The 23,551-nt window shown below is 52.1% G+C and overlaps 1 protein-coding gene and 1 pseudogene across 1 annotated transcript in view; both read left to right on the forward strand.

Moving 5' to 3' along the window:
* STK10 (serine/threonine kinase 10) overlaps positions 1–23,551 on the forward strand; it is a 118,062-nt gene that overhangs the window by 65,408 nt on the left and 29,103 nt on the right. The window contains exons 5-10 of the mRNA XM_077757325.1: positions 8,321–8,393; positions 9,643–9,837; positions 10,433–10,514; positions 17,322–17,456; positions 19,533–20,078; positions 22,375–22,505. Coding sequence (XP_077613451.1) covers positions 8,321–8,393; positions 9,643–9,837; positions 10,433–10,514; positions 17,322–17,456; positions 19,533–20,078; positions 22,375–22,505 — 1,162 coding nt within the window. The remainder of the gene's footprint in view (positions 1–8,320; positions 8,394–9,642; positions 9,838–10,432; positions 10,515–17,321; positions 17,457–19,532; positions 20,079–22,374; positions 22,506–23,551) is intronic.
* On the forward strand, positions 7,841–7,964 carry LOC144226034 (U4 spliceosomal RNA; annotated as a pseudogene).

Here is a 23,551-nt window from a genome sequence, read left to right on the forward strand (position 1 = left end):
CAGCCCCCTCCACAGAGCATCTGGCTGGGGCTAGTTTAAATTTTCCCAGCATCTCCTTCTACAGGATTATCATCAGAGCCTCACCATTTCAGGCCTCAGGGTTAATAATCCCAGTGATGGGCGTCTGGGTGGCCCAGTCCATTAAGTGTCTGACTGTGGCTCACTCAGATCTCGCGGGTCATGAGATCGAGCCCCACTTTGGGCTCTGTGCTGACAGCTCATTGCCTGAAGCCTGCTTTGGATTCTGTCTACCTCTCTCTCTCTGCCCCTCCCTTCTGTCTCTTTCTCTCTCAAAAATAAATAGTAAAAAACAAAAAACAAACAAAAAACCACTATCCCAGTGGCGGACTCCGATTGGCCTACCTTGGTGTGGGTGTAGATCCCCCCCCCACGCCAGACCAGTCAACGAGGTCCAGTAAGGAGGGCTTTTCTGAGAAGGAAGGTGGGTCCAGGTAGCAATAGGGAGGTATTAACCCACTCCTTTCCCTCCTCCTCTCCATGGAAGAGTGTGGTTGGGGTAGGTTGGATGGTTTTCCAGAAGGAGCGTAGATTTGCACTGACCAGAAAACCAAATTGTTGTCCACCATAAACTGGCAGAGGCTGTTGGAAGCAAGAACAAGGTTCTGAATGTGTAATTGAGGTTGAGGGAGAAAATACCAGAGAAAGACAGGGTTATGTTGGGAGAGGAGAGAGAGCGTGAATGAAGGCAATGGGGCTGGGAGGCTGAAGGTGGACTGGAATGAATGGGAAAGCAAAGGCCTGTAATGGTCACGTGTATCTAAAAAGCCAAAGAAAATAAACATGGAAACAGAAAAATAGAGTAGTTTGGTCAGCCTCACATTTGGCTAGATAGTATGATGCTTGTTTCATAGGTGGGGAAACCGAGGCTCGGAAACGTGAAGCAGCTTGTCTCTGATCACAGCATCTTCTTGCCCTCCTGCCCGGTGCTGTTTCCATGACATTCCTGGGGAGGCAGGCTATGCCGCTAATTCAGAGAAGTCACCTGGGTGCCGTGACGGGGCCTCCATGTTAATGAGCTGGCGCTGTAATCCAGGGGAGGGAGGTCCGCAGGACTCCAGGGCTGTGGAGCAAAGTCTTTGCTTCTGTTCCGGGCTCACTTCTGGCTGGTTCCGTACCCTCTCTAGGCTTCACTTCTCTGTCTGTACCATGAGGACCTTGGCTGGGGTTTGCCTCCGGAACCACTGCTGGCATTGTAGAATGTAGACGAGACCATCTTTACGTTAGGAGGTTCCCCCTCACGGGATGGCAGGAGCACCCCTTCCTGTGATGGCCAGACCACCCCCGTGCACTGTCAAACAGCCTGCAACACATGGCACCCCTGGTTGAGGACCACCTAGAAGGTTCTCATATGTAAATCCCTGGGTAAGCCCTGACCACGCTGGGCTGTAGACTCACTGGCCTGGGGTAGAGGGTCCAGAAGGGAAGGTGGGGCATAGGACCCTTACTGGACAGTGGTTTGCCTTTAACTGGCCTGACATCATCTGGGAAAAGTCTCCTCTTACCTTGGATTCTTCTGGTCATCAGCTAAGGGGACAGATGAGAGATTCTGTTACATATCTTCATACACTCTGAGTTCACAGCTGTGTATGTGTGTATATAATACATAATTGTTCTTAGACTGTGTGATTTTTTTTGTTTATAAAAGTAATATATGGTATTTATGCCTATATAGGAAGATATGTACAACAGTATTCATTGCAACAATATTTATAACAGCAAGAAATGAGAGAAATGATCCAATTTATTCCAGTAGAGTTATGGTACCATCCTACTGTGGAGTCGTCTTTAGCTATTGAAAATTATAGATGTGTAATCTCTTGTAAAAATGTATATATATACCGCGAAGGGCAAACACAAGCTGCAGAATAGTAGGCTTCATCTGATTTTATGTTTCAGAAGTATTTTTATTTACACATATACTTCTTTATTTAAAATAAATAAATGTGGAGTTGTATGCAGCAAACACTTAAGTGTTTCTCTCTGCAAGGATGATGGAGACTTTCTAGTCGGTAAATGTTTGAATTTTTGATAAGCAGCATTGCTTTGGTAATAAGAAAAACACATTTATAAGTGAGTATGTAGATGGATATAGTCCTATAGACAGTCTGGAATAAGACCCACAAAAAAGGACATGAAAGTCACTCCTGATATTGCCAGAATGCACCGCCCTAGTCTTTTAGTATTTTTTCTGTGCACAGAAAGGTAGGACCAGGTAGTGGTAAAGAGCACAGACTTGGGGGCGCCTGGGGGCTCAGTTGGTTAAGCATCCGACTTCAGCTCAGGTCATGGTCACCCGGTTGGTGGGTCAGAGCCCCACATCAGGCTCTGTGCTGACAGCTCACAGCCTGGAGCCTGCTTTGGATTCTGTGTCTCCCTCTCTCTCTGCCCCTCCCCACTTGTGCTCTGTCTCTCTCTCTGAAGAATAAATATTTAAAAAAAAAAAAAAAGCACAGACTTAGCATATGTCTGTCCTCAGAGCTGGGTAACCATCTGCAAGTTCCTCAGTGTCCCTAAACCTCAATCTTCTCATCTGTAGAGAAGGGAGATGATAATTTGCCCTGCCTGGAGGGTCCTGGCTATAAATTACATGCACGGGGACATATATGTAGATGATATGCAAATGATTTGCAGAGGAGGATGTACGTGATGTGCAGAAGTATGCGCGGTAAGTTCTCCGTAGATATTAGGGTTTGTTAGAGCTGCTGGGTGCGTGCAGCGTGTCAGGTTTTTGCTAATCCCTGCAGCCTGTGTGCCCTTCGTCCAGGGTGTGCAGCTCACCCCCGGCAAGTGTGACGAGCTGTCACCACATCCTGGCTTCCGCTGGGTCTTACTCAGAAAGCAAAAACAAAAAACCCACAAACCTAAAAAACCTTTGCTACATGCATTTCAGCTTTTTAAACCAGAAAAGTGGTGCATACTCTTTATCAGAAACATTTTAAAGAATGAAAGCATATAAAGTTAAAAACTGTAAGACCTGGGGCCCCTGGGTGGCTCACTTGGTTAAGGAGTCCAACTCTTGATTTCAGCTCAGGTCCTGATCTCACGAACTGTGACAGCGTGGATCCTGCTTGGGATTCTTTCTCTCCCTCTCTATGTCTGCCCCTCCTCAGCTTGGGAGCACATGTGCGTTCTCTCTCTCTCTCAAAATAAATAAACATTTTAAAAAATGTTTAAAAGAAAAATGTAAGACCCCCTTGGTGTGCTCACCAAAATCCTGCTTCTGAGGAGGTGGTTACTATTAGGTTTGATGTAGAACCTCGCAGACCCTGTTCTGTGTTTGTGGGTGTATATGTGCACACAGTATGTGTATGTCATTGTTTTCAAATACAGCTGGAATCCTGCTGTGCCTTCTATTATATGCATCAATCACCGTCATGTTCAGGGCAGCATGCTACGGATGAAATCCCAAGGTAGTACATGCAAACGCAATCTCCTTTTTTTTAAATGTGTGTGTGTTTTTTTTAATGTTTATTTTTGAGAGAGAGACAGAGAGACAGTGCAAGTGGGAGAGGGTCAGAGGGAAAGGGAGATGCAGAATCCGTAGCAGGCATCAGGCTCGGAGCTGTCAGCACAGAGCCCGATGTGGAGCTCCAACTCACAAACTGAGATCATGACCTGAGCCAAAGTCGACCACTTAACCGACTGAGCCACCCAGGTGCCCTGACCTTCTTTTATATATATGTGTATATAAAAATATATATATATATATATATATTTTTTTTTTAGGTTGGGGGGAGGGGCTGGGAGAGAGAGAGACTATTAAGCAGGCTCTACACTCAGCATGGAGCCCCATGTGGGGCTCAGTCTCATGACCCTGGGTTCGTGACCTGAGCTGAAATCAAGAATCTGACGCTTAACTGACCAAGCCACCTAGCGCCCCTGCAAACTCATTCTTTTTAAAGGCTGTATACTAGTTCACGACTGGGCTGCACCATAATTTTTCTAACCCATTTGCCAGCTAAGCTTTACCAACAACTGGCTGGTTTCCAATTTTTTACTCTTTCCAATAATGCTTTTGTAAGTGTCNCGCCCCCCTCCCCTCCACACCCATCAGTCCTCAGTTTGTTCTTAGTATTCAAGAGTCTTTCTTTAATGGTTTGCCAGAGAGAATCTTAAGCAGGCTCCACACTCAGCATGGAGCCTGACGCAGGGCTCAATCCCACGACCCTGAGCTCATGACCTGAGCCGAAATCAAGAGTCGGACACTCAACCGACTGAGCCACCCAGGCGCCCCCAAACCCAGTGTTATTTTTTTTTCCCAAACATAAGAGGCAGTCTAGCAAAATCTGTCCATTCATCAATTCAGTTCATTTGGGAACAGCGCTTCCCAAATGTGCCAGATGTGGTCCCCACGGTGCAGCTTTGGGCGCGGCAGAAATGGTCTCTTTCCTTATGGAAATGATAACTTATGAAACAGAGGCCCTGCCTTCCTGGGGGGGGGACCCCCTTCGAGTTGTGTGGGGGGGAGCGCCCCACCCACCTACCCACCCTCGCAAACACCTTGCAGGCAGCCCAAAGTCCTGGGCTCAGGGAGGGGCTGCCCCACCCTCCTGGCTGGGCCCTGTCCTGGGGGGCAGAAGTGGGGCAGAAGGGGAAGTAGCTGCCATCTAGAAGGCGGGCTGGCTCTTGCCTAAGGGAGGGCTGCGGGGACCAGCCTTGCGTCCTTGTGAAACGGCTCGGCTCGTGGTTTCTGCTCTTGTTCTTTGTTCGGCAGGGAATGGGGACCCACCATGGGGAGTGGCCCCTGGCTCCCTCCTGGGAGACTCACACTGGGTCTGAGAGACAGTTCCTCTTGTTCCCAAAAGATTTCCTAGGAAATCTGTGCCGGCCATTGTTGGTGTTTCCAGGGGCCCTGGAGGGGGAGGTGAGCTCGTCCTGGCCTCCCAGGCAGTCAGCCTCACGGCCAGGTTCTCCTGTGAGTTTCCTGGGTTTAAACCTCACTCTGCCGCAGCTGTTGGTCCCTCCAGGGCTGTCATCTGGTGACGGAGCAACTGTCATCTAGTTGGCCTTGATTGGAGTAGGAGGCCAGCTTTCCGGACCATTCCCAGGAGCCCCAGCCAGGCTCTAGTCTAAGATTCTCAAGTCTGCTGGCTCCCATGCCCCATGGACAGAGCATTTACAAAGAGCCCGGCTGGCAGCTGAGTGCTTTATGTGTGTCCTTTAATCCTCATGGCAACCCTACTGGGTAGTTCTACAGTATCCCCACCCCTGTATCACAGATGGGGACACTGAGGGTCAGAGGTTTGGTAACTGTCCTGACCCGTGCCTGTCTCCTGCCTTATCGGCTTCCACCTCCTCTCCCTCCAGCCACTCTGCCCTGCCCCTCCCAGGCCCTTTAGCCAGTTTATTACCCCTGTTTGGAAATCTCTTCCCCCAGATCTTTTTTTTTTTAATTTTTATTTTTTTGTCGGGAAGAGTGCAAGTCGGGGCGGGGCAGAGAGAGGGGTACAGAGGATCTGAAGCAGGCTCTACACTGACAGGCTGACAGCAGTGAGCCTGATGTGGGGCTTGAACTCACAAACCATGAGATCATGACCTGAGCTGAAGTCGGGTGCTCAACCAACTGAGCCACCCAGGTTCTCCGTCTTCCCCCAGATCTTGACTTCCTGTCTAAAAGAACCGCCCATCCACCTTGCACCTGTCATGGGGCTTGTGGAGGGCCTGTTTTTATTGCTAGAGTAATAAGCCACACTAGGGTGAAGATTTTGGTTCACCTCTGCACCTAGAACATAATAGATGTTCAATTAATATGTGTTGAGTGAATGAATGAATGCCTGGCACATAATGATGTTTAATTAATATGCATTGAATGAATAGCCTGGAGGCACTCAGCTGTGCTTCCTCCTTTCCTGGTAGTGCGCTCTCTCTCTCTCTCTCTCTCTCTCTCTCTCTCTCTCCCCTGACTGTAGACTCTGCTATCCCCGGGGTCCCGTCTTCCCACCCTTCACCCAGTTAGGAATGTGTACTTCCTGGTGTTTGTCTGATTGCTCTCTCCTTCCACCACTGAACTCTGAGCTGCCAAGGGCAAGGACTCAGTCTGCTCCTGGCTGATGTCCGCCTCCGGAAGGCACCCTGATGAATAGGTGAACGAACCAGGGAAACAGAAGAGCCGAGGCAGGGACCAGCTTTCTGGCATTCAGGCCGGTGCTCTTAGCATTGTGTGCCTTCCTGGTTTGAAATTGTGGGTCTGGTTCAGGCTCTCCAGGACAGCGGTTATGTGACTGTGGTGCGGGCCAGCGCATTTCAAGACCTAGACAGAGGCTTCTGGGGCGACTGGCAGTTGTAACAGCTTTGCAACTTCTCTTGCTTTGAATGAAGCATCAGCTGTCTGCTCAAGGTGTTGCTTCCTCTTGACTTTATTTTTTAATCAAGATGAAACTTCTCTGTTTTTTCTACGTACAGAAGTTTATGTTAACTTACCAGTTGCAGTACTTTTTAAAAAACATGTTTTTAAGAATTTACTTTATTTAAAAAATTTTTAATGTTTATTTATTTTTGAGAGAGAAAGAGCAGAGTGCAAGTGGGGGAGGGGCAGAGAGAGAGACACACAGAATCAGAAGCAGGCTCCAGGCTCTGAGCTGGCTGTCAGCACAGAGCCCGACTTGGGGCTCGAACCCATCAACCATGAGATCGTGACCTGAGCCGAGGTTGGACGCTTAACAGACTGAGGCACCCAGGCACCCCAAAATAGATTTTATTTTTACATACTGTCTATACCCAACATGGGGCTTGAACTCACAACCCCAAGATCAAGAGTCACATGCTCTGACTGAGCCAGCCAGGCACTCCTCATTGGAATGCTTTTTAAAAATGGAACAATAAACATGCTTACTTCTATTTAAAAAATGAAAACAAAAGATGAAACTTTACCCTTGGAGACAGGAAAACTGGAGAAGATGTCTCTTTGTGGCACTGGATTCTTCACTTAGTAGTGGGCTTGTGAAGGCAGACTGGCTGGTAGTGTTACACGGCTTAAAGATACACTTTGTCTGTGTTTGTTAGTCCTGAAAGTCGGGTATGTTCATCGTGGCAGACTTTAAGAATTCAGAAAACTAGAAGAAACCTAGCCTGGTCTCATGATCCTTACACAACCGTTTTAGCAAGTTGGCCCAAGTCCGTTCATGTGTATTTTGCCCTTTTTGTGGGGGAGGGAGCATCATGCTGACCATACACTGTATTCAGCAGTGCATCCTCCCCTTTCCTACTCAACCTTCTAAGTCTATAAATACAGTATCTTAATATTGTGTTAAATATTAACATATTTAAATACATGTTAAATATTAAAATCAAATGTTAAATACATACCAAACATTTAATATTGATATGTATTACTATGTATAATTCAGTGTTAATATATTGAACAAAAATACTTCAAAACTAACTTTAATGCCTATAAAATACTCCGCCATATGTCAGTATATCACACTTTTTTTCTTTTTTGAGAGAGAGAGAGAGAGAGAGCGAGAGCAGAGGAGGGCCAGAGGCAGAGGGAGAGAGGGCACTGTCAGCACAGAGCCTGATGCGAGGCTCCATCTCCTGAACGTGAGATCACGACCTGAGCTGAAATCAGGAGTCGATGATTAACCACCTGAGCCACCCACCCACCCCATCACACTCTCCTTAATCTGTTCTAGTTGTTTACCCTTTATCTTATCTTTCTCACCTCTCTCTGTTTCTGTGTGTGTGTGTGTGTGTGTGTGTGTTTGATATGTGTGTGTTTGATATGCCATCTTAAATCCTTTTTGGAAAAGACCATATATATTGTATGTAAGAAGTTTTATTTTATTTCTTACATAAGAAGTTTTAAAATCACTCGCTCAGCTTCGTGCAGAGACAGTATCCTAGCCAGTGAGCTTTATCCAAGGCACAATTATTGCTGATTAAAATCACTCTCCGAAAGCTAAACAATTATGGTTCTTTTTAATTTGTCACTATTACAATAGCACTTTGATGAACATTGTTCTGCCTAATTTTTTTTTCATGTTTAAGGTTATTAGGGTAAATATCTAGATTTGGAATTAGTGCATCAGAAGAGTATAGGTATTTTAAAGGTTCTTGTGATTTATTGCCCATTTACTTTTCTGAACGGCTCTTCAATTTATAGCGTCATTAGCAAGAAGGAAAGTGCATGTCTCAGTGCATCCTTCCAGAAGTACGTATATTTTTAATATTCAGAAATTTGCTAGGTAGGAAATGGTGTCTGTTAATGGATTTGGAAAGTCTGTCTCTTGAGTTCACACCCCAGTGGTGTGGGTGGAGGAATGTCCATTGAATACTGTATCTGATTTTTGTCTTGCAGCTGACTTTGGTGTGTCTGCCAAGAATCTGAAAACTCTGCAGAAACGAGATTCCTTCATAGGAACGCCTTACTGGTGAGTTGTGCAGTTTCTGGAAAGGGAATGACAGACTGAAGGTTCAACCTCAGACTCCCCAAGGTGACCCCTGGCCGCCATAGAGGAGAGAGAACAGTGTCAAGGGCTCCTGAGTCAGCCTGCTGGGTCTGAGCCTGATCACCACCAACAAGCGCTGTGACCTTGGCCAAGTTGCTTAGCTTCCCTGTACCTTGGTTTCCTTCTCCACGAAATCAGGGATAGAACAGCACCTGTTTCACAGGTTGTTGAGACAATGAAATGGGATAATGCAATAGAAAATACTTCATTAGGGATGCCTCAACGGGAACCCCTAGAAAATAAATAGTTCAATCCTTTTTTTTTTTTAAGTTTATTTATTTTGAGAGAGAGAGAAGCACATGTGTGAGTGGAGGAGGGGCAGAGAGAGAGAGAGAGAGGGAGGAGAGAGAGACTTCCAAGAAGGCTCTGTGCTGTCAGCACAAAGCTCGATGCAGGGCTTGAAGCCATGAACTGTGAGCTTATGCCCTGAGCTGAAATCAAGAGTTGGGTGCTTAACCGACGGAGCCACCCAGGTGCCCTGAAAATGCTTTAATTCTTAATTCAACAAGTACAGATCGAATGTGAGGCCCTGGGCTGGGACTGTGAGGAAGAACAAGTTCAATTCCTACCCTCCCGTGAAGTTTCTCTGGACTTCTCTAGGCCACTGTGTTTCCTTCTTTCCCCAAACTATTACTTAAAAAAAAAAAAAAAAAGAAGACAAAAAACCTCTCTCAGTTTCACACCTAACTGCTTTCTGTTTTTTCACATGCATTACTTCTCATTGTGGAGTTAGGCTCCCTTCTTGCTTGCTTATTACTCACTCTTTCTTTCTCTCTCTCTGCCCTTTCATTCCTCTTTCTCCTATTCTCTCCCATCCCTTCTCTCTGTGCTGTTGTATTCTCGCCACCTACCCACCCTCTTGTGCCCCCAGTTTTTTCTGGGCACCTCCCCCCTCCGCCTCTACCCACCCCTTCCCCAGGACTCTGTGTTCTGGATTGTTGCTGCCATCTTGTGGTAGGCGTCAGGAACTGCAGCAGGACATGGCAGTGGAGCCCATTGAAGGCATCTTACTGAGTGAAGACCATCATAAGGAAGACAATGATGCAAATCGTGACTCAGGAGTGCTGCCAACCCTCTGACATTGGCTTCTGGTGGTCCTGGACCCCGAGTCTCTGAGAAGGGCCTGTGGAGGCCAGCTTCTTAGCCCTCTGTTGTCCCTTGGTTGGTTCAGGATGGCCCCTGAGGTGGTGATGTGTGAGACCATGAAGGACACCCCGTATGACTACAAAGCCGACATCTGGTCCCTGGGCATCACTCTGATTGAGATGGCCCAGATTGAGCCCCCACACCATGAGCTCAACCCCATGCGGGTCCTGCTCAAGATTGCCAAGTCGGACCCCCCCACCCTGCTCACGCCTTCTAAGTGGTAAGCAGCGAGGCCTGTGTGCCTGAGGGTGTTTGGTGCATGGCCAGTGGGCCTGGGACACAGGGCAGGTGGGACTGGGCAGGTGGAGTGCCCGGAGTCGGGGAGCAGTCAGGGCCTGAGGGGGTCTCAGGGCCTTTCTGAGCTCCCTAGGCCCTCCGTGTTTTTTTCTGTCCTCTGTGCTCTGGACATGGGTTGTCTATCAAAGCGGACTGGGCGATCCCAGAAGCTGGATCCCACTATGGGAGCAGGTGCCTAAATGAGCCCCTGCAGCCCGGTGGCGCAACCCTGGGCTGGAAACCCAGGCGTGGGCACAAATCCCTGCACGTCTCTGTGTTACCGCTGGGCCCTGGGCAAGTCCCTGCTCTCTGATCGCCATGTCCCCATCTGTATGGTGATGTTCACCATGAGAAGGTCATCTTGAAAGCCCCCTTGCCTTCACCGCTTTTAGCTCACGAAGGAGCCTTTGTCGTTTGAGGGCTGTGTCTGGGAAGCGCACACATCACAGGGGAGTCAAGTGTGTGACGGGGAGCATTTTCTCAGTTCTTGCCATGCTTGGAGCTGACTGCTGCTACCTGTCCCCACCCTCACTCCTCAGGTCTGTGGAGTTCCGAGACTTCCTGAAGGTGGCCCTAGATAAGAACCCAGAGACCCGGCCCAGTGCTGCGCAGCTCCTGGAGGTAAGCGGTTCCCCGCTCTGGGGGCGTGGCCCCCCGCTGCCTTGGCCCTGTCCCCGCTTTGGAGGCAGGACACGGCCTGGAAGCTGGGGGTGCTTCTCCTCAGCTCAGGCGGCCACAGGAACACCGTTTATTCATCAGCTGCTTCTGCCGGGGCAGGGTGGGGGGGACGCACCCCAGAGCCTGTCCTCATACAGCTGATGTTCAGGTGGGGAAGACCTGCCGCGGACAGCGCGCAGGCACACAGGGCGGGGTGGGGAGAAAAATAAAACTGCTCAGGAGGATGGGGGCCTGGGGGGGGGGTCGCTCTCCCAGAAAAGGAGGGCGCAGAGGGGCTCTGAGCAGACACCAGAAGGGGCGAGGGGACTAGGTGAGTGGCCGTGGGGAGTGGAGGCAAAGGCCGGGCTGTGAGCCTGTCAGGGGAGGGCTGGAAGGCCAAGGCGCCGAGCCTGGGGTGAGGGCAGAGAACAGAGAGGTGTGCGGCCTATTCACTCCTGATTTGGATGGTTTGCTGAGAGTGGGCGCGTCGCCCCGTGGTACGCTCACCGCGCCGATGCTTTGCAGTGGGACGCAGACTGCAGAAGGAGAGCGGGTGCTGGCGTGAAGCGTCTGTCTGGCAGAGCGAGCCACGCCTGTCGGTCCGTGGTGGGCCCCTCCCCAGACCCAGGCTTCCAGCGGCCTGCTAATGCCTGGCCTTAGCATGGAGGAGGTGGTGGTGGTTTCCTAGAAGCTTTTAGAAATACTGGGGGGAACCTAGGAGCTGCCCTCCGCCTGGGCTGGTGCTCACATCGCCTGCCCAGCCGTCCTCTGGTCGGCGGGTCGCTGTCCCCGGGCCATCAGTGCTGATGGGAGATGGAGAGAAAGTGGGCCTGGGTTCTGAGGAGGGGCCGCTCCCCTCACCTCGCCCACCCTGCTTCTCCCACGTATGTGACTCCGCCTCCGACGTGTGCTGGGGGCAAGGGACGTAGAGGCCACGCCAAGCCCCGAGGCTTTGTTCCCGGTCAGCCGCTTTCCCCGAGTACCCACTGTGTGCCAAACGCTGGGCCCCTGGCTGGCGTGGGGGGCGACAGTGCATCTCTCTGGGGTGTGCAGCACAGTGGTTAAGTGTGTGGACTGTAGTTGTAAAGTCCTGGGTTCCCATCCCACCGCTGCCGCTTCCTGGCTGTGAGACCCTAGGAGGTCGGTCTAGCTTATCTGTGGCTCTGTTCTTGCTCTGGAATGGGGTGATCGCAGTGTCCCCCTGGCAGGGTAGCTGTGAGGGTTCAGTGTGCCCATACCGTGAAGTGCTTAGCTATGGGCTGTGCCCAGTGAATGATGCGTCGGATTCCAAACGAGTGTCGGGGCCTCCTTTTCTGGGTGTTGTGCTGGTGGGTGGGGAATGGGGGTGTGGGGGGCCTTACGGTCAGATGCAAAAGCTCCGAGTCTCTTGGGGCCGATTTTTTCCTGTAAGCAGGCACCTCCTGGCCTGATACATCCGGCCCCTTGGACATTCAGGACATTCCGCAGGGAAGAGACAGCTGTCCCCCGTTCCCACATGGCGGCCTGGAGCCTCAGGCTGAGCCAGGAATTCTTACTCCACAGTTGGAAACAGTGTCCCGCCAGAGGACTTGCAGTTCAGGACAGAGAGGGCTGCGGGAGGAAGGAGAGCTGCCTGGGGGGCCGCTGTCCGCCTTCTCCGTGTGCCTCCTTGTCTCTGGGTGTGGGAGGGGCCGCAGGACTTCCCGGGGTCACCCGGCTTTGAGTGACAGGTAGCCCGCCAGGTCTTTGGCTTCCCAGCGCCCCTAGTATCTGCCTGCTGCTGGGAGGTTCCTCCTGGTCCCTCCCCTTCCACACCCAACCCCCTGTTCTGCCCCAGCCCCCACTGGTTTCTGATCCACTCGCTCACTTGCACAGAGATTCCTGGGGTCCCATCACGCGGCAGTTAGTAACCCAGGCTTTGAGATTGGGTCTGACCATCCAGAGTATGAATAGTGTCCACTCCGTGCCTCGGTTTCCTCATCTGTGCAGTGTGGACAGTGCTGGATTCATGGAATTGTGTGAGTGAACGGGATTCTGTACGCACCATTTTTAGCATTATGGTTGTCACGTCAGGTGCTCAGTGTACACTTGTTGAATCTGCGGGCATTCTTGTCGGGGCCGTCAGTGACTCTCACGTTGCTGGACTCGGTGGCGGGCTCCGGCCTCAGCGTTCGGCCCCCGGGGACCCAGCCTCGGTGGCCACAGCCGACCCTGCCCCTCATCGCTGTGAGCGCTGGGCTTCCGGGTCCCCGCACTCTGCTTGGTGTCTTTCCTTCTCACGGGTCACTCCTCCATGCCCTTCACCTGTGCCTCTTTCCTGTGACCGATCACCGTGGGAGCACACCAGAGCCTCGTCCCCCGTCCCCAATCACCTCCGGGGTCCCACCCCGATTACAGCAGCGGCCATGTTTCCCCTGCAGCCCCACCTGCCCCACATCTGCGTCCAGCTGTTTATGCTGCACCCCCACGCCGACATCCACACCCGAGTGCCCTTGGTTTCCACCGATGGCTGTCCTGCCTCAGTCAGTGGCAGCCCCTCCTCTCAGCCATCGGGCCCCAAACCTTGGAAGCGCCCTTGATGCCTCTCTCTCTTGCATGCTCTGTGACCATTCAGTCAGGAAGTCCTGTGGTCCCTGCCTGTGTCCCCAGTTCTGTGATGTCCAGAAGTGATCCCATCACTTCTCACCACTTCCATTGCCACCACGGGTCTGAGCTGCCATCAGTGTCTCACTTGGATTATTGCTTCCTCACCATCTCTTCTCAGTCTCTTCTCAGCACAGCAGCCAGAGGGAAACCTCCTGCCCCTCCTCCTCTGCTCCCCTCTCACTCAGGCTGTAGTCGCCAGCCTCAGTGCCCTGCAGGGTCCTGCGTGATCTACCCACCCCGTCTTGACCCCTCAGATCTTCTGTCTTCTTCTTGTCCCCTCACTCGATGCCAGCCCCTCTGGCCTCCTTGCTGTATTTCAGACACTCCAGGCATACAACTACCTCAGGGCCTTTGCACGCTCTTCACATTGCCTGTAATGTGTTTTTCTGACACTTCCATGGTTGACTCTCTTTTTAAGTCATTGCCTCAAATATTAGCTTCTCAGTGAGGCTTCCACCCACCATCCTATTTCATACTGCAAACCTGCCACCCCACCCCCAACATATTCCTAATTCACCTTGCCCTGCCCACCTTTTGATTGTTTCCATGGCTTCCTTGTTTATTAAGTATATTGTTAATCTCCCTGACTAGCATGTCAGCTCTCTGAGGACAGCAGTCTGTTTTGTTCACTGGTGTGTCCCAAGTATCCAGGGGAGTGTCTGGTATGTAGAGGGCCCTCAGCAAGTATTCATTAAACACAGTTACTTATTTTTACTTAACAGACTATTGTGTAACCCTTTCTCCACGCCAGGTAGTATTCTGAATGCTTAGCAAATGTTAACTGATTTAATTCTTTTGACAATCCTATGAAGTACTCTTCAGATTTCCATCAAACAGATAGATGATAAAACCGAGACACAGAGAGGTTAGGTAGCCTGCACGAGGTCACACAGCTTGTAAAAGACGGAGCTAGGATTCTGATCCTGGGTGTCTCCTTCCAAAGCCTGCTCTCTTGACCGCTCTGGTAAGCCTCCTCTCTGAATGAATGAAGGAGAGAAAGAGGGAACGAAAGAGAACAAGAGAAAAGGTTAGCTGGGGGTGAATTGAGGGGTAGATGCCGACAACCAAAACCTGGAAAGTGGCGTCCGGCACTGACTGAAGCCAGCCTTGGAGTGTAGGACCCCGGGCCAGTGGTGTCTCAGCACACAGAGGAAGGCGAGGCTCCCGGTCCTGGAAAGGATGCCTGCGCAGATGGCAGAGGGGTCCTGGCCAGACGGCAGGGGCCAGTTGGTGAGCTGTGGCATCGCGGACTCCCTGCAGAGATGGGACTGAGCAGCTGGGCCTCTTCCTGAAGCAGCAGACAGCTGCGTGTCCCTCTGATGTGGGCCTCCTCCCGCAGGGGTGCGCGAGCATCTTTTCGGGGACCCGTATGCCCAGATGGGCCTGTCCCCTGGGAAGGCCCCAGCCCTCCTTGCAGGGAGAGCTTTGTCTCTCTGCTGAGCCTTGGCACTTTGGGGGTGGCTGTTGTCCTTTTTAGAGCCATCCTTGCAGGTAGCGGAGCTGAGGCAGTGAGGGAGGTGGTCTGTGCCTTCCCCGCCAGGGCTGTTTACTGAACAGTGATCTGGGCCTCATCAGCCCCTGGAGGGCCTGGCCTGTCAGCCCTGCATGCCTGGGGGTCCCGGGGTTCCATTCAGGGGAACTGCCCAGCTCACCCGCTCCTCTGTCAAAGGGCTTGCTTCCCCTCTATGTCCTGAGGACCCGGGACACTCATGGGAGGCAGTGGGGTGGATTGTCCAGCCTCAAGAACGACGCCAGCCATGCTGAAAAGCCACTAATTTGGTCAACATGTAGCGTGCCCTGACGAAAACCTGGTATTTCCTGTGCATTCCTTACTTCTGCCACATCTGCTTCAGCAACTGCAAGGAAGGGTCCTGTGTCTTCTTGCTCCAATTCCTGTGTGAGGTTGTGCGGTGTGAGGCTTAGGGACCTTTGGGATCTGATTCTCACCCTCTGTCCCAGAAGTCGTGCCCTGTGGGGATGCAGGAGGGAATTGGGGTGGCTGGGGCGCAAAGAGCCATCAAGGCTTCTCTAACTGTGCTGGTGCTGGTGGCGGCGGCGGTGATGGTGTCAGTGACCGTGGCGGTGCATGGTGTTGGAAGTGATGTTAATAACCATGTGGATGATAGCTGCCACACTTGGAGCACTTACTGTAATGCTTCAAACAACCATGCTGTTATTCCCAGTATACAGATGAGCAAACTGAGGCCTAGAGGGCTTGAGTGACTTGCCCAAGGTGGGGGTGGAAGCAGGATTTCATGCTGGGCAGCCTGGCTGTAGAACGTAAAGCCAGTACTCTAGGCCTCCCATGCTTAGTAAGCCCTTATGAGTGCTCCGCTCAAGACCTTCTGAAACCACACAGCGGCCAGACTGCTACCTTTCAAGGGTAACAGTTAATACCACTGCTCTGCTACACCCTCCAGCAGCTTCCAGGAAGAAAGTCTCAGCTACGATGTGGGGACCCTGCACTCACTACCGGGTCCTTCCTCCTCTGGTCCCTTCTCTCTCCTCTTCTGTAAGCCCTATCTCCTTGGCCTTCCAGCCATGCCTCCAGCACACAGGCTCAGTCCTGCCCCAGGGCCCTTGCACTCCCCCTGCCTGGAATTCTCAGTGCCCTGAGCTTTCCCTGGCCAGGGACCCCTCCCTCGGGTCTCAGCTCGACCATCACCTCCTCACGGGGGGCCCCTGTGACTAAATAGCCTCCAGTGCTCAGGCCAGGCCCGTGGGGTTCCGGCCTCCTGCCCATTACCTGATCTGACATGATCTTGTTTGTGGGTTGGCCACACGCCTGTTGTCTCTCCCAGTCAGCTGCAAGCCCCCAGGGGCAAGGACCTTGTCTGTCCTGTTGTTGAGCCTTATCTCAGCAGCGCGTGAGTGGCACAAACCAGATAGTGAACGGGGGCATGGGAGAGAAAGGAAAGAGTCGAAATACTTAACATCTTCGCTAGTTTGGACTAACCAAAGAAAGCCTGGCTGGTTCAGGGCTCTTTAAAAGGAGTGAGGTTTGCTCCTTTCACGTGTGCAGAGTTAGGTGACCAAGTGGAAGGGGGTATTGCCTCGTGACCTTGTAAACGAACAAGTAGATAAAAGTGATTCATAACGGACCTGTCGGTTGTGACCGTGGGTACAGGGCGCTAGAAAAGTTCTTCTTCGTCATTTACATGCTTTCCTGCAATCCTGTTGACACTGTTCCTCCCGCTGATAAGTTTTCTGATGATCAAGGTTGTGGATGTCATCAGAGCCTCATCTACATTTCAAATGAGCAAATGCCACTTGAATGACTGCCCACTCCTGGGGCTGGGGGCTCGAGGACAGACTTCTACCACGGAGCTGCTTGTGCTGATTTAACGCCTGCTGAGGCCTTGAAAACTTTGATGTTTTGCAAGATGTGTGAAAGAACCTTTTTTTCTCTCTTTCCTTCTTTCTGTCCTTCCTTCTTCTCTCTCTTCCTCTGTCTTCCTTCCTTCCTCCCTCCCTCCCTTCTCCTCCCCTCCCCTTCCCCTCTCCTTTCTCCCCTTCCCTCCCCTTCCTTTCCTTCCAGTGAGCCGGGAGGGGGGGCAGAAAGAGGAGGGGAAAGAGAGAGAATCCCAAGCAGGCTCTGCGCTGATGCAGGGCTTGAACTCAAGAGCCACGAGATCATGACCAGAGCCGAAACCAAGAGGCAAATGCTTAACTGACTGATCCACCCAGGCACCCAGAGCCTTTGTTTTTTAAAGAGGTGACGTTTCTGCAAATGCCTAGGAACAGGACATATACGTCTTTGCTTTAAGAGTTTGCAAACACACGGGGCACCTGTTTGGGCTAAATGCTTCCTTGCTCGTTATTTTGTTTAATCCTTACGGCCTCCCTGTGGGTTTGGCATTACTGTCTCCACTTTGGAGATGGATCTGTGGCTCATGGAGGGACAGTGACATGCTCAGTGTCACAAAGCTGGTGAGTGACAGAGCCAGGAGTCACCCTCTCCCATACCCACGGGACTTTCTGAGCTGCCTCTGGCCCTCCCTTGACCGAGTGCGTGTTCACATTTCGCTCAGGGATGCTTCTGGCCTTCTCTGCCTGGGAGATCGTCTCTCCCCCCAGCCTTTGCCTCCCTCTCCTGGACCCTCCAGCCCAAAGTGGTCCTAATCCGGGTGTGTCTTGGTCCCCCAGCACCCGTTCGTCAGCAGTGTCACCAGCAACAAGGCTCTGCGGGAGCTGGTGGCTGAGGCCAAGGCTGAAGTGATGGAGGAGATCGAAGATGGCCGAGAGGAGGGGGAAGAGGAGGACACCCCGGATGCTGCATCGGTAAGGCCTGGAAAAACGGGCGCCAGGGAAGCATGGGATCCCAGCAGGCCTTGGCTGGTAGGAGAGGGAACCTGGGTGTGTGTGTGTGTGTGCAGGAAGGACTCCTATTCCTCCCACGGCTGAGGGGCTATAGGCTCCCGAGTCACAGGCACTGTAAGTCAGCTTGTGGGCCAGCGTGAGGGTGTGCTGGCCAGATTCTGTACTTTTCGGGAAAGAGCAGTAATCTAGATTTTCATGCAGGATCTTCCAGGTTTTAAAAGTTGGCCGCTGAGTCATTGCTTCCCAGCTTTTTTCCTCTTGTGGCTCATATACAAAATGAAAATGGTTTAGCACACCATGGGGCAAATGCAGATAAAAGCTGCTTGTGACCAGAGGCTACAAGCCAAGGGCCTCCGGGCACCCCAGACCCTGTTTTGCTTTGCCAAGTGCCCAGGGGACTCAGGTCTTGGCACATTTGCAGCCCATCTGCATCTTCAGCACTTGGCTGAATTTAAGTTTAAATTAAAGCTAATTTAAATTTTTGAAAACATTTGAGCCAAGCAAAACATGTCCGTGGGCTGGATTCTGCCCTGAGCTGCCGCTTTTGGATCCCTACTCTAAGCCGTTTGGGAAGGGTCTCTTCCAAGAGGGAACCCTGCTGTGCAGAGGGTGCTATGGACCACATGAGGCAGGGGCCGGCCTTGCCCGTAGGGAATGGACAAGACGACGCTGTCTCCATGTTCATGGAATGCTAGCGGAGCCGAAGGCTGGTGTGCACCCTTACCAGGCTGAAGGAGGGAAGTGCCAAGGAGGATGGACAGAGCAGCACAGTAGCCACAGCCTCTTCCTGAGCCCTCGCTGGGTGCTGGGTACTCTGCTACTCTGATAGGAGAACCACGGCTCCATCTAATAGATAGGAAAACTGAGGTCCGAGCAAGGAAGTGGCTCGTTGAGCTGATAGGAGGCAGGTGTAGGAGAGCCATGGTGGGAGAGGGAGGTGGTGGGCCTGGGGCCTGGCTCCAGGAGGTGACAGCAGGCATCGAGGCTAGGGAGGGACGCAGCCAGCAGTCACACCGGCCTGGTTCTCTGCAGGTGGGAGGCTGATCCTTGTCATGAGGGCAGTGGTGGCTAATGAGGGTTTCAGGCAAGGGCTGGGCATTGGTGTGGGGCTGATAGGATCAGATCTGAATTTCTGAACCATCACCTAAGGGGTGTTGAGTAGGAGGTGGATGAGAGTTGTTTCTGGAAGCTTCCATATCCAAGGTTAAAAACCCATGGCCATTAGGACCCAAGGGGGTGCTGTGGTGCTATTCCATTAATATCAAATTTAAAAACCGGCAAACTCACTTATAACGCTTTGAGATCAATGTCAGGACAACTATTAGGTTCAGGGGAGGGACAGACATAGGTGGGGGCCTCTCTGGTGAGCAGGGTTTCATTCCTGACGAGGGTGGCTACGTGGGTGCTCACTTTTATCCATTCATTGGACATTTATAGTTTATTCACAGACATGGGTGTTGTATTTCACAACAGCAACATTTCTAGTACTTTCCACATCCCCCCCCCCCCAAAACCNACAAAACAAAACAAAACTTTAAAAACTCAGTGGCTTATAGGCTGAAACTAGCCCCCTGGATAGTTTGGGTTGGGTTTTCATGCAGCTAAACAAACCAAACCAAAGAGCTGGAATTAGTTGCCCTCTAAAAAATCAGAAGGTGTCAGATAAAAATTCAGACTCTAGCTTGTCTTAAAACAAATTGGAAGGTCTGTCTACAGGGGACCCATTTTCTTATATTGTCACAGTTAGTGGAGCAGAGTAGCCACCGCCACTTTCAGACTGGGCAGCAGCTGTCCGGCTGGCCACAGTCCTAGAAGGAATAGCAGGCCTTAACTCACAACAAGTGGTGATTTTATTGTGGGCTGGGCAGTAGGGAAGGTTGAGGACTGTGGCTCGCTGGAGAGGGATTGCCGCTCTTGTCCTTGGTTCTGGCCTACTCGACCCTGTGGCTGCCTGACTCTCCAGCCCTACTGCATCTTGGACTCTTGCCTTAGACATGAAATAGCATGGCCTTGACTCTTGGTTTTTTTTCCCCCTAGCCTCTGGGAGACCATACTCGAGACTCTTCTGAGGTGAGTCAGCTGAGTCTCAGTACTGACAAGCTTCCCAAAGAATCCTCTTTCACCCCACTGCCACCCAGCCAGCCTCAGGACGGTGTGAATGGGCCCAGCCAGCCCTCTGGGGACAGATGCCTCCAAACTGCCAGCCCCCCGGATGTAGCTCCCGGAGATGAGAATGGCCTGACCGTGCCAGCCCCCCTCCGGAAGTCCCGGCCAGTGTCCATGGATGCCAGAATTCAGGTAGCCGAGGAGAAGCAAGGTGCTGACCAGGGTGGGGACCTCAGTCCAGCAGCCAACAGGTCCCAAAAGGCCAGCCAGAGCCGTCCCAACAGCAGCGCCCTGGAGACCTTGGTTGCCGAGAAGCTGGCCAACGGCAGCCTGGAGCTCCCCGCCCAGGCAGCTCCGGGCCCTTCCAAGCGGGACTCAGACTGTGGCAGCCTGTCCACTTCCGAGAGCATGGACTACAGCACCTCCCTCTCAGCCGACCTGTCCCTGAACCGAGAAACAGGCTCTCTGTCCGTCAAGGTAATGCCACTTCTTGTACCTCGGGTTTGGAACCGGAGTGTTGCGGGAGGTTACTGCTGCCCGGGTTTGGGTTTTGAAAGCATCTAGTTAGTGGGTGCCTTCCATCGTGAGCGGTTCGTGACGATGGCTCTTCTTGAGAGAGCTTTGGGCTCAGTTCATAGTTTAATCTCCGGAATATCTGGGTTCAGTGTGGGATTTAGTTGTGCCAAGCAGTTGAGTCAGGTTTAAGTTTCAGTTTGTGTAGCCATTTAAATTGGGTTTGGTTAAAGGCCCGGGTGAAATTTGGAAGACAAGGCTAGGAATGAAGTTTTCTTATTCTGGGGTCCGCCATGTGGTCCGGCTGCTGACGGGTAGATTCGGTTATAGGGAGTGGGGTCAGTGGCCTTTCTGGAGGTGGGTAACATTGTGAATGACAGCAGCCACTGTGCTTGGGCCTCAGCATGGAGGCCAACACTGTGAAGCACTTTAAAGAAAAGGGAGGGGCCGTTTCTCAATGATGAGCAAACGGATGCTTAGGTGGGGAGTGGAGGGCTGCTCAGACCCATGGACTCTGTGCTCTGAACCCCACATGCCATTCTGCTTTTCCAGTGCAGGGGTGGCCGTCTTCCCAGGGTGGACTGACCCCTCCCCTGCCCACTCTGATACATCTCAGGGTGTTCTTGTCACTGTTGGCCACTTGACTAGGTCACACTGAGGGTCTTCCCCAACCAAGGCTGATCGTAGGGAAGATACTGTATCATTTTGTTTTTTCTCCTGTTGTTTACTTGGTGGAAACCACACAGTAGAGACTCAAACATATTTGCTAAATGAAAGGAAGTGAAAGAATGAAAAGCAGCCAGCCAATCCAACAATTAGCCTCAGGAACAGAAAGACAGCCCGGTTCTAACACGTCACCAGGACAGGCACAGACACACACAGCTCTTCTGTACATGTAGCATCGGGGCCCATCATCTTCCTTCAGACGGATGTCCTGTCTCTTCTCTACTGGGAAGAAAAAAAAAAAAAAAAGGCCAGAGCAGGGTCTCCCCCTGCCTGTTGTCAAGGGTGTTGAGAACATTCCTTTGCTGTCTGATAGGCAGGGAACGCTCTGTCCACGGGCTGGGTCAGCACACCTTGGTGAGATGAAGGGCTTGTTACCTCGGGGGCAGGAGGCCCTGGGATCAGGGTTCTAGGGTGAGGGTGGCAGCCCCAGGCCGCCTTTCTCCCCAGCCACTCCCTGTTTCTAACCACTAGTCTTGAGTTGGCCCTAGGACATGTGACTGGGTGTCAGGTCACATCAGGAAGATGGGAGTCAGGTGTGGTTGCTGGGAAGTGGTGGAGGCCTTGGGGTGGGGGGTGGGAGAAGCCGAGCCCTCAGGGAGCACAGACTGTCTGCTGGTCCTGGCTGAGCAGGAATGGGGGTTCAATGCACACTTTAAGGATGCCACCCTGGCCTGCCCGCCCTTTTCTGGCTGGAGGGCCCCTGGGAGCAGTGATGGGAAAGTAGGGCTGGGCTCCAGCAGGAAGGGCTTTGGAAGCCAGTGGAGGTGAGACGGGGAGATGCTATGATGACTCCAGTGTAGGCCCACGGGTTCTTAGGTGAATCAGGACACCCTGGGAGTCCCAGAAGCGTTCTGTGAGCGCTTGCATCTGAAATGCATGGTTATTCGCAGGGAAAGATCATGAATAATTTCATGGTGGCTCAGATGGGCATGGCCTCCTGTGCTTCCAAATCAGTTCTGAACTTCAGTTTGCTGGGCTCTTTCTTTGGATTTTGGCCCAGTGGGTAAGAGAGTGTGGTCTGCAGTAATAGCTGAGCTATAAATACCAGACACTGCACAGGTGCCATGAGCTGGGCTCTGTGCTGTGTCCCCCACGCATTCTCTCCCTGTTACCTTTGTAACCATCTTGGGCAAGGCAAGTACTGCTGTTCTCTTCCTCTGACAAGTTGAGGAAGCTGAGGCTTGGACGGGACAAGGGACATGCTCAGGATCACAGAGTCAGTAGTGGGTAGAAGGAGTGTTAGAACCCAGGCTGTTCTGGTGCCATGTCCTATGTGTGAGTGTGCTGGCAGCCAGGTGTGGGGCCAGTGAATAGTGTCGAAGGCCAAGATCAGGGGGATGAGAGGGGTGGGGTAAGCCCAGACACTCAGGACCCCAAGTTGAGAAGCTTGAGGCAAGAGGGGGACGATGGACAGCTATGTCGTATCTGGAAGTCGAGGCTGTGGGGCCAGGAAGGCTCTGCGCCACACTCCTGTGTCATCCACAGATGCCTAACTGAAATCCTGAACTTTACCTAATGATTCTACCCTGCCCAGGACTCAAGGCTGCACAATAAAACCCTCAAGAGGACACGCAAGTTTGTGGTGGATGGCGTAGAGGTGAGCATCACCACCTCCAAGATCATCAGCGAGGATGAGAAGAAGGATGAGGAGATGCGATTTCTCAGGCAAGCCTGGGAAGGGCCACTGACGCTGTAACAGTGTGGGGGTGTGGTGAGAGGGAAGGGTGTAGGTTCCATTGGTCAGGGAGCTGTCTACAGCTGTGGAGTGAGGGATCAAGGACATAAAAAGAAATTGGTTTTGTTCCTGCACTTCCCGGTCCACCCAACCATCCATCTACCCACCTACCTATCCATTCATTCACCCACCTCCCTGTATATTTACCTGTCTGTCCACCTACTCATCTGCCCACCACACATCCACCCATCCACCATTTATCTACCCACCATCCACTCACCCATCCATCCGTCTATCCACCTACTCATCTACCAACCATCCATCCATTCACCCACCCACCCATCCACTCATCTACCTACCCATCCATCCATCTACTCACCCACCCACCAACTCATCCATCTCCCCACTCACCTACCCATCCATCTACTCACCTACCTGTCCATCTACTCATTTACCCATCCATCCACTCATCCACCCACCCACCTATCTGTCCACCCATTCACCCACTCATCCATCCATCCACCCACCCACCCANCCAACTCATCCATCTCCCCACTCGCCTACCCATCCATCTACTCACCTACCTGTCCATCCACTCATTTACCCATCCATCCAGTCATCCACCCACGCATCTATCTGTCCACCTATTCACCCACTCACCCATCCCTCCACTTATCTACCTACCCATCCATCAATCCACCTACCCATGTAGTTGCCCATCCACCAGGGTGGGGTGTATGGTGGTGATCCAGATAGCTGAGGGTGTTGCCGTTGTAGAACTTGAACCTAATGGGCCAACAACACAGGATACACAAGATAATCCTCAGTAGTGGTACACGCCGTGAAGGAAGTAGTGGGTGATAGGATAGCAAGCCCCAGGGCTGGGGGAGGCTCCTCTGTGTGTGGGAAACTCCCTGAGTGGAGTGGCTGGGGGAGCCCAGATGTGCTGCGAGGCTAAGGCCAAAGCAGTGACTACTGGGCTTGTTTAGGGAGCTGAGAGGGTAGGGCTGGAGTGCAGAGCGTGGGGCAGAGGTCA

Source organism: Crocuta crocuta, unplaced genomic scaffold (assembly GCF_008692635.1).
Source record: "Crocuta crocuta isolate KB4526 unplaced genomic scaffold, BGI_CrCroc_1.0 scaffold131, whole genome shotgun sequence".
Taxonomy (NCBI): domain Eukaryota; kingdom Metazoa; phylum Chordata; class Mammalia; order Carnivora; family Hyaenidae; genus Crocuta; species Crocuta crocuta.